General features: G+C 40.6%; 1 protein-coding gene across 7 annotated transcripts in view; it reads right to left on the reverse strand.

Moving 5' to 3' along the window:
• The window catches only part of FBXO22 (F-box protein 22), a 39,396-nt gene extending 19,733 nt beyond the window's left edge, over window positions 1-19,663 (reverse strand). The window contains exons 1-5 of one of the 7 annotated variants that reach the window (XM_048221433.2): window positions 19,405-19,663; window positions 18,895-19,033; window positions 14,452-14,539; window positions 13,422-13,517; window positions 3,551-3,715 (exon numbers count right to left, since the gene is read on the reverse strand). In XM_048221433.2, coding sequence (XP_048077390.1) covers window positions 3,551-3,715; window positions 13,422-13,517; window positions 14,452-14,539; window positions 18,895-19,033; window positions 19,405-19,559 — 643 coding nt within the window. In that variant the 5' untranslated portion in view covers window positions 19,560-19,663. Of the gene's footprint in view, window positions 1-3,550; window positions 3,716-13,421; window positions 13,518-14,451; window positions 14,543-18,894; window positions 19,034-19,263 lie in introns of all 7 variants that reach the window. The other 6 variants (XM_048221430.2, XM_048221439.2, XM_048221435.2 and 3 more) reach the window with 6 other exon arrangements.
• Window positions 19,664-20,191: the final 528 nt, after the last annotated feature.

Consider the following 20,191-nt stretch of genomic DNA (forward strand, 5'->3'; position numbering starts at 1 on the left):
GCCTCCAACCACTCACTCCCCTGCCCACCTCAGATTCCTCCTTCCTGAGCACATAAACTCAGAATACAGGAAATCCGGATGTCCAACAGCATGTGAAAGAACAGAGATTATCATCTCAATCTAAGCAAAGCTTCAATTTCCAGAATACCATCAACAGGATGAAAATGATGCCTTGGAATAAGCCAAAATTATTGACAGCAAACAGTTCCGGAAAGGATGCCAATAAGAACACTTCACAGAGCAGAATAAACATGGGGCTGCTTTTCCCTTCGGTTTTGTGATTCCTATACCTAGCGCTATAATGCAAACAAGGTTTCACAAATCCAGTAACTATTTTATCATAAAATGGATGGTTTATTCCACTCAAGATTTTGGCTCTTTCCTGTCAAAGGACAAAACGAGGCTTCTAGCTTCAAGCAGTGCTACGATCAGGACCTTCATCACAATTCCCAAGGTGCCATGGGACAGAGGGGAGAGTATGTGCCCAGGAGGTACCATCCTCACTTCTGAACAAGAGACACAGCACAGAGAAGGTCTGGCAATATGACTTTCAGCAAGAGCACTGAATTAAAGGCCAAACAAGCCTGTCTAATGGAGTCTGATTCTTCCCAATCCTGTTCTTCCTGCCCCAGTGTTGTCGATTTCTGTTCTCTGTTCCATCAGCACCCCACTCTCTTAAGTACAAAACTCAAAGTTATCACTGAGTTACCCAGTCTCCCTTCCCTTTCATATCTAATCATCTGCTAATTTTCTCCAATCAATTTCCTGCTCTTCATGCCCTGGTATTATTTCTTGCCCAGACTCTTGCAGGGGGCTCCTAACTAGTCTCCCTGCCTGCAATCTCCCCACTACGGAGGGTCACATTTGCTACTAGGAGAACATTTCTGGTTAACAGTTGCCATTTACTGACCACACTCCCTGAGTGTATGAGCCTCACTGTGCCCCATGCTTTGTTTGCAAAGTGGTATGTTTACTATTTCCCCCAGATGCTCTCATTACCTGGCTCTGTGGCTAGGTTTCTGGTTTCTGCTAATCATTTAGTCTATCCTGTTATCACTCTTATCTTTCATGTTTCTCATCCTTCAAAGCCTTAAATGCTACTTGCCCCACGAAGCCTCCTCACTCTCTCCCCCACTGGCAATCCTTACAGCAATCTATCCAGACCTCTCTTACAGAGAGGTACACCTCACTTTCTCACTTGGGTTATAATTATGTATGTATCTATCACACCCTTCCTGGAATAGCACTGAGACAGAATCTGCAACCAATTAATTCTTCTAACCCTACGGGACCTTTCAATAAGCTGAATGAAATCAATGTATATTTCTATATCATGAACCCAATGAACATACCTATCCTCTTGCCAGCATCAAACTGTATCTCTTCTCCCTTCCTTGTTCTAAATTTGCTGCTGGAATATTTTCCAAAATCTGTACTAAGCCATCCTGGATACTCTTTGCAGACAGACTGCCAGGCTATATGCAAATGGCCCTCTCAAACCAACAACTCTGATCTCAACTCCCTCTTGAGTTTCAGACCCACAAATTTCCAACCACCAATCTAAGAGAGATCTGGTTTGCTGAGCGCTGTTAACTTGAGCCAGCCTTCCGAAAAGTCTCATTATAACATGACAAAATCTCTCTGGTTTGGATATAGTCACCTATGCTCCAAAAACTCTCTCTGCCTTTGTAGTTAAAATTAGGTCAGTTTAAAAGGCACAATCTGAAGTTCTCCTTAGAGAATATTAGGCATCCTTGATTTCGGGTTGCTTTATCAATACAGGTAACTCTGGTTTTCTGTTTATGTACCACGTAGTCTAAGAGCCTTTGCTCTCTACTCTTGCAAGAGTTTAGTTTCCTCATCGACAACACCCTGTGACAATTTCTATTCAGCAAAGCTGTCATGAGGATTAGAAATAGCGTGTAACTCAGGACCCAGCTTACAAGGCCTCAGTATTAATTATCATTGTCACCATCAGCCAAGACACGTGCGTTCCTCTGGCATGATACTTCTGAATGGGATGGTAAGAATACCTGAGACCTTTGCTCCCCTTTCACTGAATGTCCTTTTCCTGAGCTTCCCCTAGTCTATTCCTCCACATACCACAAGGCCATGCAGATGGATCACTGTGACCTACTGCAAGGACTCCCTAAGGTACAGAGGCCAAGGCTAGCCTACCATCTACAGAGCAAGGTATTTTGCTAAGTGCTTTACAGAAGTCATTTCATCTAATCCTTACAACTCTGTAAGCTAGTTATTTCCACTTTATAGATGGGAAAGAGAGGCTTAGGAAAGTTAAGAAACTTGTCCTAAACTAGAAAATTATAAAGTAGCAGAACTAGGGCAGCTACAAGCCTGCGTTACTAGCTAGAGTATCCTCCCTTACCCCACAGACTAGTGGTCGAAACTTCCCTTGCTTTACCTATACCTGTACCTGACAACTCTCTTCCACTTTATTGAGGCCTGCTGCTGCCAGCTGCTGACCTCTGCAGCCAATGTCTCCTCCTTCTATGCTTCTCCTCCCATTCCCACCAACCACTTTAAGTCTCGTTTTGCATTGTAAAGGACAGTTGTATAAGTCAGTCTCAATGTGTAGACTCCTTTTTTTATTTTCCTCATCAGTAAACCAATCACAAATTTTCCCTCTGCTGCAACATAATTTTTTATTCCTGCTGGATTCAGTGCCATTTCAAATAACGGAGGCTTAACTCTACAGGCTGGCTGACTGATGCATAAACAGGTCACCACTGAGTATTTTTTATGCCAACAGGGATTTTTTTTTTTTAATGAGTTAATGCCAATCAGTTCATTTGTAGATGTAGACAAAAAGCCTTAACACTGTTCTGCTTCAGTAACTTGTTGCTTACGATATTAAATTAATTTCTCATCAGATCCTGGAAATGAAGCTAACCCTTCACCTCTTCGAAATCGCCTTTCCTGACCTGTCTCCTGTGGCCAAGCTTCCTCTGACATGTCCTAGTAAATCCTTGTTTGACAGACTGCCTTAACTTACAGCTTTTCAAAAAAATATTAAGTTCACTATACTTATTCCCATCGTTCTAATTAGTTGACATAGAACTGACCTCTATCTTCTAAAAATTTTTTCACAATAAATGCCTTTTATTACTGAAAAAAAATGCTTTAAAAAACTTTCCGGAAAACAAAAATAGGGCAAATGATTAAATATTCAAAAAGAAAGAAGTGCTTCAAAATTCAGAATTAAATACAAATATATTTATTATCAAGAGTATTTTTGAAAAATTTTTCATCTCCGGTTCTCTCAGGCTTTAACAAAAGTAAAATAATTTAAAAAGTAAATTAAAAATAAAAAAGTAAAAAAATTACAGCCCATCAAAAATCACTAAGTAAATAAATAAATAAAAATAAGTAAATCAGTTTTACCAAGAGTGTACTGCAGCAGCTTCTGTTAGTCACTAGTTTGAATTATCCACATCTCTAGTAACCCGAATACTTAATTTAGACTCTCTCAAAGGCACAAACAAAATCAATCAACAAATTGGGCAACTGATGATAAATAACAGTGACTTACCTACTTCGGTGAGTTGATGTCTTTCTAGTGTGAAATTCTTTGGGTCCTTAATAAAATGAAAGGGTTGTATTTTTATTCCTTCAATTTGAGGGAATAATAGAGCAAAACCAGACTCTCCAATTTCTATTTCCTGAGGTCGATTGTTACCTGATCCCATTGGAGTCACTAGGAAAAAAGTTAAACAGTTTCATGAACAGATTTAATAAAAACTAAAGTTTCATTTGGTAACACTTCATTTGATATGTATCTAGCCTCACCTAGATAACTACAGTTTGGGTAACCAAGATAATCAACAAGTTAAAAGTTGAGTAAAAGTTTCTCAGCTTTGCAAGTTCAGGCGTAGTGTCATGATGTCTGCAATCTACTTTCAAATGGTTCAGAAAGAAATGTTTTTACAAATGAACAGAAAAAAAGCTCTCGCAAATTTTTTTTAAACTGGTGAATCTAGAAAAGGAATATGGATGTTTACTGTACTACTCTTATCATTCTTCAACTTTGAAGATCTGAAGTTTTTCTAAACAAGAAGTTGGGGAGTAAAAAAATATATCACGGCAATTCTACTTTTAAAAAGTTATCCTAAAAATACTGACAATTGTGTAAAGTGTGTGTGAGTGTGTATATATAAATATATATACCTGTACATATACACAGAGATATATATATACACACATACACACAAAGTACTTTTTTTTTTAAACGATTTTTTTAATTTATTTGGCGGAAAGAGAGACAGCCAGCGAGAGAAGGAACACAAGCAGAGGGAGTTGGAGAGGAAGAAGCAGGCTCCCAACGGAGAAGCCCGATGTAGGGCTCGATCCCAGAACGCCAGGATCACGCCCTGAGCCGAAGGCAGACGCTTAACAACTGAGCCACCCAGGCGCCCCTACACAAAGTACTTTTATAACAGAATTTTTAAAAAAAAGGAAATGGACAGGCTGATTCAAAAAATATATGTGGAAATGCAAAGAACCTAGATAGCCAAAACAATTTTTAAGAAAAACATCAAAACCTACACTAATCGATCTTTCAAAAGAATACCAGGACCTACAGTAATATGGCATTGGCTTAAGGACAGACAAACGTATCAATGGAACAGAATTAAATCTAGAAACAGACCTACAAACATGCAGTCAGTTATTTTTAAATAAACGAAGTTGCCAAGGCAATTAGAGGAAAGAAAAATCTTCAACAAAGGGTGATGAACTAACTGTATAAACATATGACCAAAAAAACAAAACAAAACAAAACCCCGCCACCCTTGAACCCCTACCTTATGCCATACACAAAACTTAATTCAAGTTAGGTCACAGAACTAACTATAAGAGCTAAAACCACAGAGCTTATACAAAAAGACATAAGAGAATATCTTTGTGACTTTGAGATATGCAAAGATTTCTTGGAGAGCACATACAAAACATTCACCAGAAAAGAAAAAAACATAAATAAACTGGATTTCACCAAAATAAAAGTTCAGTGGTCATCAAAGACACTGCTGAGAGAAAGAAAGCAAGCAACAGACTGGGAGAAATTATTTACAATACCTATACTTGTAAAGATCTTGAATTAGAATATATAAACAATTTCAACTCAAAAATAAAAACAATCCAATAAAAAAAATCACCAAAAGACCTAGATATTTCACAAAAACAGATATACAAATAGCCAAAAACATCTGAAAAGATGCACAACATAATTAAAACCATTGGAGTAATTCAAATTAAAGCCACCACAAGAAGGTTACCCACTACAATGGCTAAAATGAAAAGACTCATTTGAAGACACTAAGCATTAGTGAGTATATGTAGCAGTGAGCAACTGGAAACCCTCATTCATCACTAGGGAGTATAAAATGGAACAACTCTGGAAAACAGTTTGGCAGTTTCTTATAAAGTTAAACATAAACCAACCCCAAGACCTAGCAATTCCACCTCCTCTAAGAAAAAACCCAGGTCTACAAGAGACTTACATAAAAATGTTCACAACACGGGGAGCCTGAGTGGCTCAGTCTATTAAGCAGACAACTCTTGATTTTTCAGCTCAGGGTCCTGGGATCCAGCCCAGCAGGCTCCCTGCTCACTGGGGAGTCTGCTTGTTGCTCTGTCCCTCCTCCTCCCCCTGGCTCGCGCTTGCACTCTCTCTCTCTCAAATAAATAAATAAAATCTAAAAAAAAAATGTCCACAACAGCATCAATCGTAATAGCCAGGAATGTGAAACAATCCAAATCTCCATCAAAAAGAGAGTGTACAAATAGTCTATTTATATAACAGAATAATACTCAATAATTTAGAAATCAGAACTGGGGTGTCCACCCTGAGCCGGGGAACGCGCGCCACCAGACGGAAAACAGGAGCTCCGGTGCGGTCACTGGAACCAGACTGAGACCGGGAAGTCTGGGAGCGTGTGGGGGCGGCTGGCGGCTGGCGGTGTTAGAAACACAAAGGACAGAGACGCACCTGCCCTGGAAGTGAGGGCAGGGACGCCGGGTGTGGGGCGCACATCCCCGGACGCTGCAGGGTTGAGCAACACCAACAGAAACAGAGTTAAAGTGGCCAGAACATCAGTGGAGAACAGTCCGCGATCCCTCTGTTCTGAGACAGAGACTGAGATTCGGCCACTGCTGCTCTGACTCTCAGAAGAGGCACAGCAAACCGCCAGGGAAAGCCGCCAGAGAACAAAAGCCTGGAAATACCAGCCCATCACCATCCCCCCTCACAGGGGACACGGAGACTCTACCCAAACAGGGTTGCCTGAGTATCGGCAGGGAATGCCCCTCCCCCAGGAGGCAGGATGAAAAAACAAGAAGCCCACATCCCTAAGATCCCTATAAAACAAGGGCGCCCGGCCTGGGTCCCGGTCAATAATTCGGGCTCTGGACAACCCCGCAACCTCTCCTCATCAGAATGACGAGAAGGAGAAATCCCCCCCAGCAAAGAAAAGACAATGAGTCTGTGGCCTCTGCCACAGACATAATGGATATGGATATATCCAAAATTTTGAGAAATGGAACTCAGAGTAACAATGGTCAAGATGATGTGTAGACTTGAAAAAAGTATTAACGAAAATGTTAATGAGAATATACAATCTCTAAGGACGGAAATGAGAGCGAATCTGGCAGAAATTAAATATTCTATGAGCCAAATGCAGTCAAAACTAGAGGCTCTGACGGCCAGGGTGAATGAAGCAGAAGAACCAATCAGTGAACTGGAGGATGGGTTAGTAGAAGAAAAAGCTAAAACAGAATATGGACTCAAAAAAATCCATTCTCGGGAATGTAGGTTACGGGAGATTACTGACTCAATGAAACGTTCCAATGTCAGAATCATCGGCATGCCTGAGGGTGTGGAGAAAAACAGAGATCCAGAAGAGATATTTGAACAAATTGTAGCTGAAAACTTCCCTAATCTAGCAAGGGAAACAAACATTCGTGTCCAAGAGGCAGAGAGGACCCCTCCCAAGCTCAACCACGACAAACCTACGCCACGTCACGTCATAGTACAATTCGCAAATATTAGATCCAAGGATACAGTATTGAAAGCCGCCAGGGCAAAGAAATTCTTAACGTACCACGGCAAAGGTATCAGAATTACTTCAGACCTGTCTACACAGACCTGGAATGAGAGAAAGGGTGGGGGGGGGGCATTTTAAAAGCTCTTTCAGAGAAAAACATGCAGCCAAGGATCCTTTATCCAGCAAGGCTGTCATTCAGAATTGATGGAGAGATAAAGACCTTCCAGAATCGCCAGTCACTGACCAATTTCGTAACCACGAAACCAGCCCTACAGGAGATATTAAGGGGTGTTCTATAAAAGTAAAAAGGCCCCAAGAGTGATACAGAACAGAAAGTCACAATCGATAGAAACAGACTTTACTGGCAACATGGCATCATTAAAATCATCTCTCTCAATAATCAGTCTCAATGTAAATGGCCTAAATGCTCCCATATACGCCACAGGGTTGCAGATTGGATAAAAAGACATGACCCATCCATTTACTGTCTACAAGAGACTCATTTTCAACCTAAAGATACATTCAGACTGAAAGTAAAGGGATGGAATAACATCTTTTACGCCAATGGACCTCAAAAGAAAGCTGGGGAAGCAATTCTCATATCAGACAGATTGGATTTTAAACTAAAAACTATAGTTAGAGACACAGAAGGGCACTATATTATTCTTAAAGGATGTATCCAACAAGTGGATATGACAATTATAAATATATATGCCCCCAACAGGGGAGCAGCAAGATACACAAGCCAACTCTTAACCACAATAAAGAGATATATAGATAAAAATACACTAATAGTAGCAGACCTCAACACTCCACTATCAGCAATAGATTGATCACCTAAGCAAGAAATCAGCAAAGAAACAAGAGCCTTGAAAGCCATACTCAACGAGTTGGACCTCATAGATATATAGAGAACACTACAACCCAGAACCAAAGAATACTCATTCTATTCTAATGCCCATAGAACATTCTCAAGAATAGACCATGTTCTGGGTCACAAAACAGGTCTCAACCTATGATACCAAAAGACCAAAATTATTCCCTGCATATTCTCAGACCACAACACTCTGAAATTGGAACACAACCACAAGGAAAAATTTGGAAGAAACTCAAACACTTGGAAACTAAGAACCATCCTGCTCAGGAATGACTCGATAAACAAGGAAATCAAAAATCAATTTAAACAACTGACGGAGACCAACGAGAATGAAAACACAACGGTCCAAAACCTATGGGATACTGCAAAGGCAGTCCTAAGGGAGAAATAAATAGCCATCCAAGCCTCACTCAAAATAATAGAAAAATCTAAAATGCAGTTTTTATATTCTCACCTTAAGAAGCTGGAACAGCAACAAAGGGACAGGCCTAACCCACGCACAAGGAAGCAGTTGACCAAGATTAGAGCACAAATCAATGAATTAGAAACCAGGAGTCAGTAGAGCAGATCAACAAAACTAGAAGCTGGTTCTTTGAGAGAATCAATAAAATTGGCAGACCACTGGCAAGACTTATTCAAAAGAATAGAGAAAGGAACGAAATTAATAAAATTATGAATGAAAAAGGAGACATCACAACCAACACCAATGAAATTGGAAGGATTTTTAGAAACTTTTATCAACAGCCATATGCCACTAAATTAAGCAATCTGGAAGATGGAGGCCCTCCTGGAAACCTATAAACTACCAAGATTGAAACAGGAAGAAACTGATTTTTTAAAAAGGCCAATTAATTATGAAGAGATTGAGTCAGTGATAAACAACCTTCCAAAAAAGAAAACTCCAGGTCCAGACAGTTTTCCTGGGGAATTCTACCAAACATTCAAAGAAGAAATAATACCTCTTCTCCTAAAGCTATTTCAAAAAGTAGAATTCTACCAAACATTCAAAGAAGAAATAATACCTCTTCTCCTAAAGCTATTTCAAAAAGTAGAAACAAACTCATTCTATGAGGCCAATATTACCTTGATACCAAAACCAGGCAAAGACCCCCTCAAAAAGGAGAATTACAGTCCGATTTCCCTAATGAATATGGACGCCAAAATCCTCAAAAACATCCTGGCTAACAGAATCCAACAGTACATTAAAAGGATTTTCCATCATGACCAAGTGGGATTCATCCCTGGGATGCAAGCCTGGTTCAACATTTGCAAATCGATCAGCGTGATACATCATATCAACAAGAAAAGACTCAGGAACCATATGATCCTCTCAATAGATGCAGAAAAAGCATTTGACAAAATACAGCATCCTTTCCTGATTAAAACCCTTCAGAGTGTAGGGATAGAGGGTACATTCCTCAAGCTCATAAAAGCCACCTATGAAAAGCCTACAGCAAATATCATTCTCAATGGGGAAAAGCTGGAAGCCTTTCCCTTAAGATCAGGAACACGACAAGGATGCCCACTCTCGCCATTATTTTTCAACATAGTACTAGAAGTCCTTGCAACAGCAATCAGACAACAAAAAGGGATAAAACGTATCCAAATCGGCAAACTGTCTCTCTTCGCAGATGACATGATACTTTCTATGGAAAACCCAAAAGAATCCACTCCCAAACAATTAGAACTTATAGAGCAATTCAGTAATGTGGCGGGATACAGAATCAATGCTCAGAAATCAGTTGCATTTCTATACACGAACAATGAGACTGAATAAAGAGAAATTAGGGAATCCATCCCATTTACAATAGCACCAAAAATCATACGTTACCTTGGAATTAACTTAACCAGAGACGTAAAGGGTCTATATTCTAGAAACTATAAATCACTCTTGAAAGACACTGAGGAAGACACAAAAAGATGTAAAAATATTCCATGCTTATGGATCGGAAGAATTAACATAGTTAAAATGTCCATGCTACCCAGAGCAATCTACACTTTCAATGCTATCCCGATCAAAATACCGAGGACATTTTTCAAAGAACTGGAACAAATAGTCCTTAAATTTGTATGGAACCAGAAAAGGCCCCGAATCACCAAGGAACTGTTGAAAAGGAAAAACAAAGCTGGGGGCATCACAATGCCAGATTTCGAGCTGTACTACAAAGCCGTGATCACAAAGACAGCATGGTACTGGCACAAAAACAGACACATAGACCAATGGAACAGAATAGAGAACCCAGAAATGGACCCTTGGCTCTTTGGGCAACTAATCTTTGATAAAGCAGGAAAAAACATCCGGTGGAAAAAAGACAGTCTCTTCAATAAACGGTGTTGGGAAAATTGGACAGCTACATGCAAAAGAATGAAACTTGACCACTCTCTCACACCATACACAAAGATAAACTCCAAATGGATGAAAGACCTCTATGTGAGACACGAATCTATCAAAATCCTAGAGAAGAACATAGGCAGCAACCTCTACGACATCGGCCACAACAACCTTTTTCATGACACATCTCCAAAGGCAAGAGAAGCATAAGAAAAAATGAACTTGTGGGACTTCATCAAGATAAAAAGCTTCTGCACAGCCAAGGAAACAGTCAAAAAAACTAAGAGGCAGCCCACGGAATGGGAGAATATATTTGCAAATGATACTACAGATAAAAGACTGCTATCCAAGATCTACAAAGAACTTCTCAAACTCAATATGCGAGAAACAAATAAACAAATCATAAAATGGGCAGAAGATATGAACAGACACTTTTCTAAAGAGGACATACAAATGGCTAACAGACACATGAAAAAATGTTCAAAATCATTAGCCATCAGGGAAATTCAAATCAAAACCACACTAAGATACCACCTTACGCCAGTTAGAACGGCAAAAATTGACAAAGCAAGAAACAACAATTGCTGGAGAGGATGTGGAGAAAGGAGATCCCTCCTACATTGTTGGTGGGAATGCAAGTTGGTACAGCCACTCTGGAAAACAGTGTGGAGGTCCCTTAAAAAGTTCAAAATTGAGCTACCCTATGACCCAGCCATTGCACTACTGGGTATTTACCCCAGAGATACAGACATAGTGAAGAGAAGGGCCATATGCACCCCAATGTTCATAGCAGCATTGTCCACAATAGCTAAATCGTGGAATGAACCGTGATGCCCTTCAAAGATGACTGGATTAAGAAGTTGTGGTCCATATACACAATGGAATATTACTCAGCTATCAGAAAGAACGAGTTCTCAACATTTGCTGCAACATGGATGGCACTGGAGGAGATAATGCTAAGTGAAATAAGTCAAGCAGAGAAAGACAATTATATGATTTCTCTCATCTATGGAACATAAGAACTAGGAAGATCGGTAGGGGAAGAAAGGGATAAAGAAAGGGGGGTAATCAGAAGGGGGAATGGAGCATGAGAGACTATGGACTCTGAGAAACAAACTGAGGGCCTCAGAGGGGAGGAGGGTGGGGGAATGGGATAGACCGGTGATGGGTAGTAAGGAGGGCACGTATTGCATGGTGCAGTGGGTGTTATACTCAAGTAATGATTCATCGAACTTTACATCAGAAACCAGGGATGTACTGTACGGTGACTAACATAATATAATAAAAAAACATTAAAAAAGAAAAAAAAAAAGAACATGGGTCTCCTTTGCACACAGAGATCAAGAGGAAAAGGACATGAAGGAACTTCCTGAGGTGATGGAAATATTCTCTATCTTGACTGGCGTGTAGGGTACATAAGGATATACATTTGTCAAAACTCATTAAATTGTATGCTTAAAATTGTGCAAGTCACTGGAAGTAAAGTTCACCTTAAAAGAAAGATAATGACCTCTGTACATATAAGAGTGAACAAATTTTCTCAAACCTTAAGTTTTTTGAACCTAAAGAAGGAAGATTAGCCAGTAGCCAATGGCTGTTTTACAAACAATCACTGAACAGTGGCCTAAGAAAAAGGAATCCAACTAGTGTCTTGGTGGAAGTTTTGTTGGGACATGCGTGCAACTGGCTCAAAGAAAGCACCTAGCTGTAGGGCAACCAAGACCAGTAAGTGTGTCCAAGAAAACACGAGAGGCAACAGGAATGGCACTCACTCCTGACACCAAGATTGTAAGGGAACTCGGAACAGACAAAGTTGAAACTCCTTCAGAGTAAGGCAAGCACAAAAGGAACGCTTAACGTAGACCTCCCATCCTCACAAGGGGGTTCTCCCCAAGTCCACTCTCCCTCTCCTGCCTCCAACCCCCAGCTGAAATTTTAGAAAGGAGAAATGTGATTGTGCTTTGAAAAAAACCAAAGTGGGTGAGGTGGGGAAACCTAAGAAAATGATGAAGCTACTATCCCATATAAGCATTTACTAACAACTAGTAATGGCAAAACCTAGATCACTCATTTAAGGAAAATTCAAAAGTTAAAAGAAAACCATGGTTACTGTTACCATTTTTTTAATCCAACGAGAAAGGAAATGTGTAGTAATAGGCAGATGCAACAGTATGGGGGGGAGCTGATAATGGGAGAGATGAAATAGTCCCTATCAACCTTGTATTTACCCTTAGTCATTTGTAAACATTTGAAATCCCTTATACTTCACCATATAAGCCTCTTAAATTCAGATCAAAAGTCTCTCAGTGAAGATTAAAAATGCCAATTATGGAGTACTACTGAGTGGAACAAAGAAAATCCCAACAGCTAACATTTACTCATTGATTCCTGCACATCTCTACTCTGACTACTTTTCATATGTTAACTCATTTCACCTTCATAACCTTCCAAAGAGGGATGATCACAATCATCTCTACCTCATATATGGGGAAACTAAAGCCCTCTCAAGTTAGTTAACTTGCCCAAAGCCGTCCACAGAGGTACTAAGTACAGCTGGGGTTCTAATCCCGGCACCTGAACCACCACACCATGACTGCCTCAACAGAGTATCTCTCCCCCATGAGCTGTAGAAAAGAATCAACAATAATAAAAACCAGTAAAAATTCACCAGCAGCAAACTTGGGAAGGAGTATAATTTCATGCTATAAACTTCAAACCATGGTTTCCAAGCAGAGAAACAAAAGTTTCCTAGGAAGGTCTACTGTAGCTCCTTATCTCAGCCTCAACTGACCCCTGCCCGCAAGAAACGAGGATACTGGTTGAACTGACCAAAGTGAGAATCTCACTTAATGCTTTCTATCTAATTTGGAGAGAGGGAGAATGTGAGCTTTCCCCTCTTATGAATGGCTCCCCTGGAAAGACATGCATCACATTTGGTTTATACAGACAGCCCTGCGACTGGGAATACTAACCAGAATAACCTAAAGAACACTAATAGAAGTCAAATCTAATACCATGGTAAATACAACTAACTTTACGGCATTTTAGATGGCTAAAAATATAAATGTGCTTTTAAGCTACAGGTAATTCACCAATCTACGGGACCCCACATTAATGCAAAGCAGGAAATCATCAAATTGGTATTTTCTCTCACCTACAATTCCTGGAGTCACAATCCCAAGGATTTGGCATTGTTTTGGGAATAGCTTCTCAAGGGCAAATGCTGCTTCCATAGTCGTTCTTTTCCTTGCTGTAAGAATACAGTAGCAAAATTATTACATGTTATTCATTTTAGGTCAAGCTGATTGTATGGGGAAAAAAGCAAACACTGAATAAAGTTTAAGTCATTTACACCAGAATGCTTTATAAGAAAGTCAATGGGGCACCTGGGTGGCTCAGTTGTTAAGCATTGGACTCCTGATATCAGTTCAGGTCTGGATCTCAGGGTCATGAGTTCAAGTCCCGTGGGAGCTTACTTTAAAAAAAAAAAAAAAAAGCCTAAAAACTTTGATGAAAACAAACATTTTCTCATTTGGGGCCTGTTTTATATTTTAAATTCTAAATCTGACCCTTAGCATCACCAATTTGCCTTTCTGGCTTGGTTCATATACTATTTTTGCTCCGATGATATTAAATTGAGCAGCAACAGCAAAATTTTAACTTGCTGTATTATCTCTCTGTTTAGCTGATATTAGAGCGTGACTTTTTCATTGCATAAACAACAGTCACCTGGATTCAAATTAGACAGTGACAACCCAGGTCTGGCTCTAGGCCTCAGTGTGCCCAGCTTGGGACACTTGGTCTACTTCTCTTAGCAGAGTCAAAAAGAAGGCACAGTATAACTTCAGTGTCCCTAAATGGGTCCCCATCACACAATAAAACGCTCTAATAGCCAAAGATATACAACCTGTTTTAATAATAAAAAGTGCCTGGAGGATTAAAGTATTTCAAAATGAGAAAGACATCTTTCTAAAGAATTTGTTTTAGTTGTACTACAAGGTTTAGAAATCAATCTTTGAAGCAGAAAGGGCCCCTCAAGTTTCAAAGACAATATATTCAAGCATGCTATAGGGAGAAGGCCCAGAACCTCAAAAAGTCAGTAACTCTCAACACTAGGACAGTATTTAACTCCAGGGGCACATAAGGAACAAAAAACCCCCAACCCTTTTTCTTTTGATATTTACCTCTCTTGTGGCCACGACACTCTTCCAGACTAATGAAAGTTTCTGAATCAGCCATGTAAAGAACTGTCTGTGGTAAGATGTGAACATTCTGCTAAGAAAAACAAAAACAAAAACAGAATTAGATCACATGAATCCACGAGTGCTCTCATGGTCCCTTAAGGTTTTGCCCTGGTCCAAACTGTTGTCGACGTAGGTCAGTTGGGCCAATGTTAGCATTCTGAGCCCAACCACTTCCCACTCATTTTTCGCTCATGCTCTTATCTTTTCAGGCCATTCATTTGGAGCATCTATTATTTCTTCTTCAAGTCAAACTCATTCCAGCCTGACTCAAGAAGTTCATTTTCATAATTTAAACTCTTAAACAAAAACACTAAATGCCAGCAAAAGGTGCTACTTGCTTTATTTGAGTAGGCATCACAATCACAGAAAAAACTCAGCAACAAAGGGAAGGCACACAGACTGTATCGCTCCTCTTTTCATTGCCTACCAAATGAGATAGTCCAGGCCTTCGTTTCCACCTTACCAACCAATTCCCTCCAGGGACCTTTTGCTTCCTATAATCCAGACACACACTGCCATACAGACGCTCCTACAGCTCTTCTCGCTTCATACTTAAGATTGTTTCCCCCAAGAGACCGCTTAAAGTGCCACCTCCCCTACAAAACCTTTCCTTAGACTCCTTCAGTACCCTGGGCCTCATATGTGACGTACCTTACCTCCCAGTCATTCGTGCTTGTGCCTCACCTACGCTTACGAGCGGGCTTCTTCAGACTCCTGTTTTCCACTAAATGTCACAGTACAGACAAGTGGCAAAGTGGCTAAATTAAACAAAAGCATGGACATATTCTTTTGTAAGCTGGTTATTTTCAAAGATTTTTACTGTCAGAATAGAATGGAGTACATATAGCAAAGCCTCAATGTGGATTAAATGAAAAAAAAAAGTTAATCCACTGTAATTTGGGGGAATGTCAAGATATTTCAGAGCAGAATCCATACAGACAAACTCAAAAAAAATTCTGAGACAGAATGATGACCCTGTGGTGGCTCCACGGCTGATAACCTATGGATATAGTTTCCATGGACCACACAGCATTTTCAAAGAATATAATTTGGTTACCGATTATTTAAAATTCAACAAAGTATTTACAGAAAATGTGGCCTTCCAGATTCTCTTGAAAAACTAGACAATCTAACACCACTTCCACTGCATTCCTCTTGATGGGGGCTAACTGCAGGCAAGCACTCCCGGGTATGCCATCCCTCTGATGTTATCCTAAACTAACTTAGTCTTCTGCCTACCTTTGGAGTCATTTGTGTTTAAGATATCTGGTATAGGGAGTAACAAGACAGGAAGTCTAGTCCTGAGGTTTTATGATTCTCTCTATCCTGATACCCAATGAAAAGCAATTGCTGAGTCTTCCTTCCTAATTCTCATTAGAAGCAGTGACAATGACAGTCCTCAATAGGAAATGTCTTAAAGCACAATGTGAGACAACTACAATTTCATTCCATCATTCAAAGAAGTCCCAAATAGGAAGACATTTTATAAAATTTTTAGTGGACTTTAAAATCTTTCTAATAAAAAAGTTAAACCAAATTTCTTTATGGCTATAGTATCATGTTCACTAGGTAATTTGGCAAATATACAAAAACAGCCCAGCATGATTTGGACAAAGTTTCCATGTTTTTGTTTAACCACACTAGCGTTTGCTACAATGAATAAACTTCCTTAAGGGCATTACTATATGAATTTTAATAATGACACTGATAATAAAGAATAATTTCATTTATTGAAAACATCATTATCCCTGATACTGCAGGTAACATATTATATGCATTACCTTTCCATTCTTTAATCCTTAGAACAGCTCTTTAGGGGCATGAGAAAAATTTTTATTGTGTTTTCATTTTATGGAGATAGAACCTGAATCTCAGGGAGATTAGGTAACTTTTTCAGAGCCTGGCACCTAATATGCACCACAGATGAATTCATATCTAAATCTGTCCAGCTATAACAGCCATTATATTGTATAAACTTTTAAAGCTATATAAAAATAATACCTGCTGTGGTAAAAATCTGAAGGAAAAAAAATTGTGAAGGAAAAACACACAGAAAAAAATTTAAAACATTAAAAAAAAAATCATACAGTTCTACCCTGAAAGGAAACTTTTGCTAACATTTTAGCTTATTTCTTCTCTATTCTTCCTTTTTTGTTTTCAATAACTCAGATTATACTAATATAATTTCATAATCTGCCTTCTTCACTTACAACATGAACATTTTTTTTCTTGCCACTAATGTATCTTTGCAGTTCATCACCAAGTGACTTTATTTCTAAACATTAGGTTATTTTCATTTTCCCTTAAAATAAATGATGCTGCATAGAACATCTTTATGGAAGTCTGTCTGCATTTTGAATTTCTCCAAATGATAACTTCTAGAACTAGACTGGGTGGGATTTGAGCCAAAATGCAAAAAATAAGGTTTTCCGCAAGCCTGCCTTTGGATACTGGCCACTTTGGGTCTGAGTCCTAGAGCCCAACCAGAGCAAGGAGAAAATCCACATGAGGGGGAAACAGAAGATTGGTCACTTATGGGGCATTTGTCTAATATCTAAACATATTAAGAATGATGAGAGCCAGGTTTCTCACTGTACCTCAAAGGGAGGTACAAATATGAGCTAAGAGAAAAAAACTGGAAAGAATCCTGTATTGGACTGGAAATGGATGTACTTGTGAAAACTCATGAATTTCCATATATATAAAAATACAGTTGTAAAGGTGCCTGTATGTATGCATACATATATATTCCTTGGTTCTATTCCACTGGGCTCTGGAGCAGCAAACCCTTCAACAGCAATGAGCTGTCCAGATCTTGGCTTTTAAATACCATGAAATACCATTCTCCACTAAAAGGAACCAGAGCTTTTTGAAGAAATGGCTAATTCCAGGATTAAAGCAGACAAAAGATAAGATGAGCTTAGAACATCTTGTGCCAGAAAGCAAGGAGGTGCTCAAAGGTGATGGACTCATCTCTAAAAGACCCTGAAATCAGCTGAAGGGGCTCCTTCAGTTAGAGATTATATTCCATTGAATAAAAAAGAGACTTAAGAGTCTATACAGATATAAATGGAAAAAATTGAAACAGGATATTTACAAAGTTTCAAAGTATCTCCTCAAAAAATATTTACTAATATTTCCCACTAATACAGTGGGAAAGAGTAATTTTACAGGAGTGACATGTGGCACACACCACCTTAATCAACTTATCAAAGGTACTAACACCAGATGGGAAAGAAATGGAAATCATATGCTACCTGATACGATGAAACTAGAAGAGCACAGCATCACTTCTGTGATATTCCTGCCAAAGGTACATAATCTGAATCTAAGAAACATGTTCTACAAACTAACTGGCCTGTAATTTACATACTTGTCAAAGTTGTGAAAGCCAAGAAAAGCTTGAGAAACTGTTCCACATCAAAAATTAAGGAAATGACAGGGGCACCTGACTGGCTCAGTCAGTTAAGGCTTGAACTCTCTGATTTCGGCTCAGGTCACGATCTCAAGGGTGGTGAGATCGTGCTCAGTGTCCGGCTCTGCACTCAGCTCGGAATCTGCTTGTCCCTCTTCCCTGGCTCTCTCTCTCTCTCTCTCTCAAATAAATAAATAAAATCTTTAAAAAATTTTTAAAGAAATTACAAAAACCACGTAAGATTCTAATCTGAATTATTTTGTTACGAGGAACATTACTGGGACAACTGGCAACGTCTGAAAGGATTCTGAGGAATGGATGGTAGAAATGTATCAATAAGAATTTCCTGACTGATGACTGCATTGTGATGATGTAGAATATTTCTGTTTGTATGTAAAGCCAGATTAATGATTTACTCTCAAATAGCTCTGTCCCATTGGCAAATGAGATACCACAGCCTCACAGTCTCTATGCTCAAGAAGGCTGCCCCTCGGATTCCTCAGTTCAAGTCATTACCTCCCCAGGTTTTGCCCATTTTTTGAAATTGGGGGGCCAGAGATACAATACAAAAGAGTACAGGACCAGCGGCTGAAATATTCGGGTTTAAATATTGGTTCTTGGCTTTTTAACGTGCCACTAAGCAAAAAGAAACCCAGCTGCCTTCCCTGCCAAACAGTGACAACAGTATCTGCTTCAAAGGAAGCAGGTAAAGAGAAGGTCCTCCACTGCGTTATTATAATAATAAAAATCTGTACACAAAATGCCCAACATTTGAAGAACGGTCCAATAAATCATGGCACATCCTTACGTGTGTTTATAAAATCTTTTCATGTCACGAGAAAATGCTCCGTAATTCGGAAAGAACAGGGTCACACACAAAATAGAGATTAAAAAGAAAAAGACTGAGTTCGCAAAGGCCGACCCAACAACCCTGCAATCAACTGTGCAGGACACGCCTTCTTACTTGCCTCAAGCTCCTCTGCTACCACGCGGACCAAGCAATGCTCCTCCAAGTGGCCAGCATCCGCCAATCCCGCGGAGATCCAAGTCACACTCCGATGCGTCCGCAACACTCGACGAACACACTCCCTCCATAAGCGGCACACGCTGGGGGCGCAAACGCACAAAGGGTTGTGAAAGGACGTTCATTCCCCTCCCCAGCGGCTCACGGCACCCCCATTAGGGCAGCAGGAGATTCCTGCGGGATCAAAAGCCCCAGAGCGGAGGTGTCGGGGCGCAGATTCGGAGGGAGAATCAGGGGCGGAGAAAACCTTAAGGCGCACCTCGCCCCTCCGGGAAGAGTCCCCCAGACAGGCACAGGGGTACGGCAGGCGTACCTCGCGGATGGGGGCATCCCCTCGGGGAAGGAGAAGGGAGCCGGGGGCAGTCGTGGGTCCCGATGGTGTCTGCCCGCCCCGCCAGCCAGGGCAAGCCCGAGGCATGTCCCGAAGTAAGCTTCCCGCCTCCTCTCTCCTCACCCGGCCACCCGCAGCAACGCCTTGGCGGGCAGGAAGGTGAGGACACGCTCCACCACCTCCGCTAGGTTACCCAACACAAACGTGCTTTGTGGGTCCGCGGAGGAGCCTCGGTGATCACCGCCACCATGATCACCACAGCCACCCACCACCTCCATTCCTCACCAACCCGCCGAGCAAGCACTACGGCGGCTCGGAAGGCACTGCTCAGGCCGGCACAAGACCTCCCAGGCAGCGTGCACTGAGCACGCGCGCGCGCGCCACTTCCGGTCGCTTGGAGGTGACGGGGCGGCTGAGACCCGCCCACGTGATTCCAGGCCGAGTGGTTTCCTGCGTGCCTTTGGGGGAGGTTTGGCTGGTGCTCGGAGGTGGTGGGTTTGCGTCCCTTGATCCTCCCGGTACTTTATCTAGGCCTTCCGCGGGCATGGATCCTCCTTCTGTGCTTCTCACTGTACTTGCAGCGCTGTATTCCTTGTCGGTACAAATCTTTCTCTGATTGTAGAGTTCAAGGAGACTCGGTAGTATTTGTCCGTCTTTACAAGTGTCAGTTAATAACGTGAGCCCAATTTTTGAACGGGCAGTATCTGCTTTAAAAATAACTGGCTAAGTGTGTGAAGATGACCACCTATATTCAACATCTAGTGAATTTGGTTAACTCGGCAGCCTTGACGCCGTGTGTGAACGGACATATAAATAGCAGTTACCACTGCTGTGAATGCACCAAACCGCACTAGTTCCTAATAGCATCAGACTCACCGGGAATTATGAAGTTTTGGCTTTAAAAATTTTT

Source organism: Ursus arctos, unplaced genomic scaffold (assembly GCF_023065955.2).
Source record: "Ursus arctos isolate Adak ecotype North America unplaced genomic scaffold, UrsArc2.0 scaffold_28, whole genome shotgun sequence".
NCBI classification, from domain to species: Eukaryota; Metazoa; Chordata; class Mammalia; order Carnivora; family Ursidae; genus Ursus; species Ursus arctos.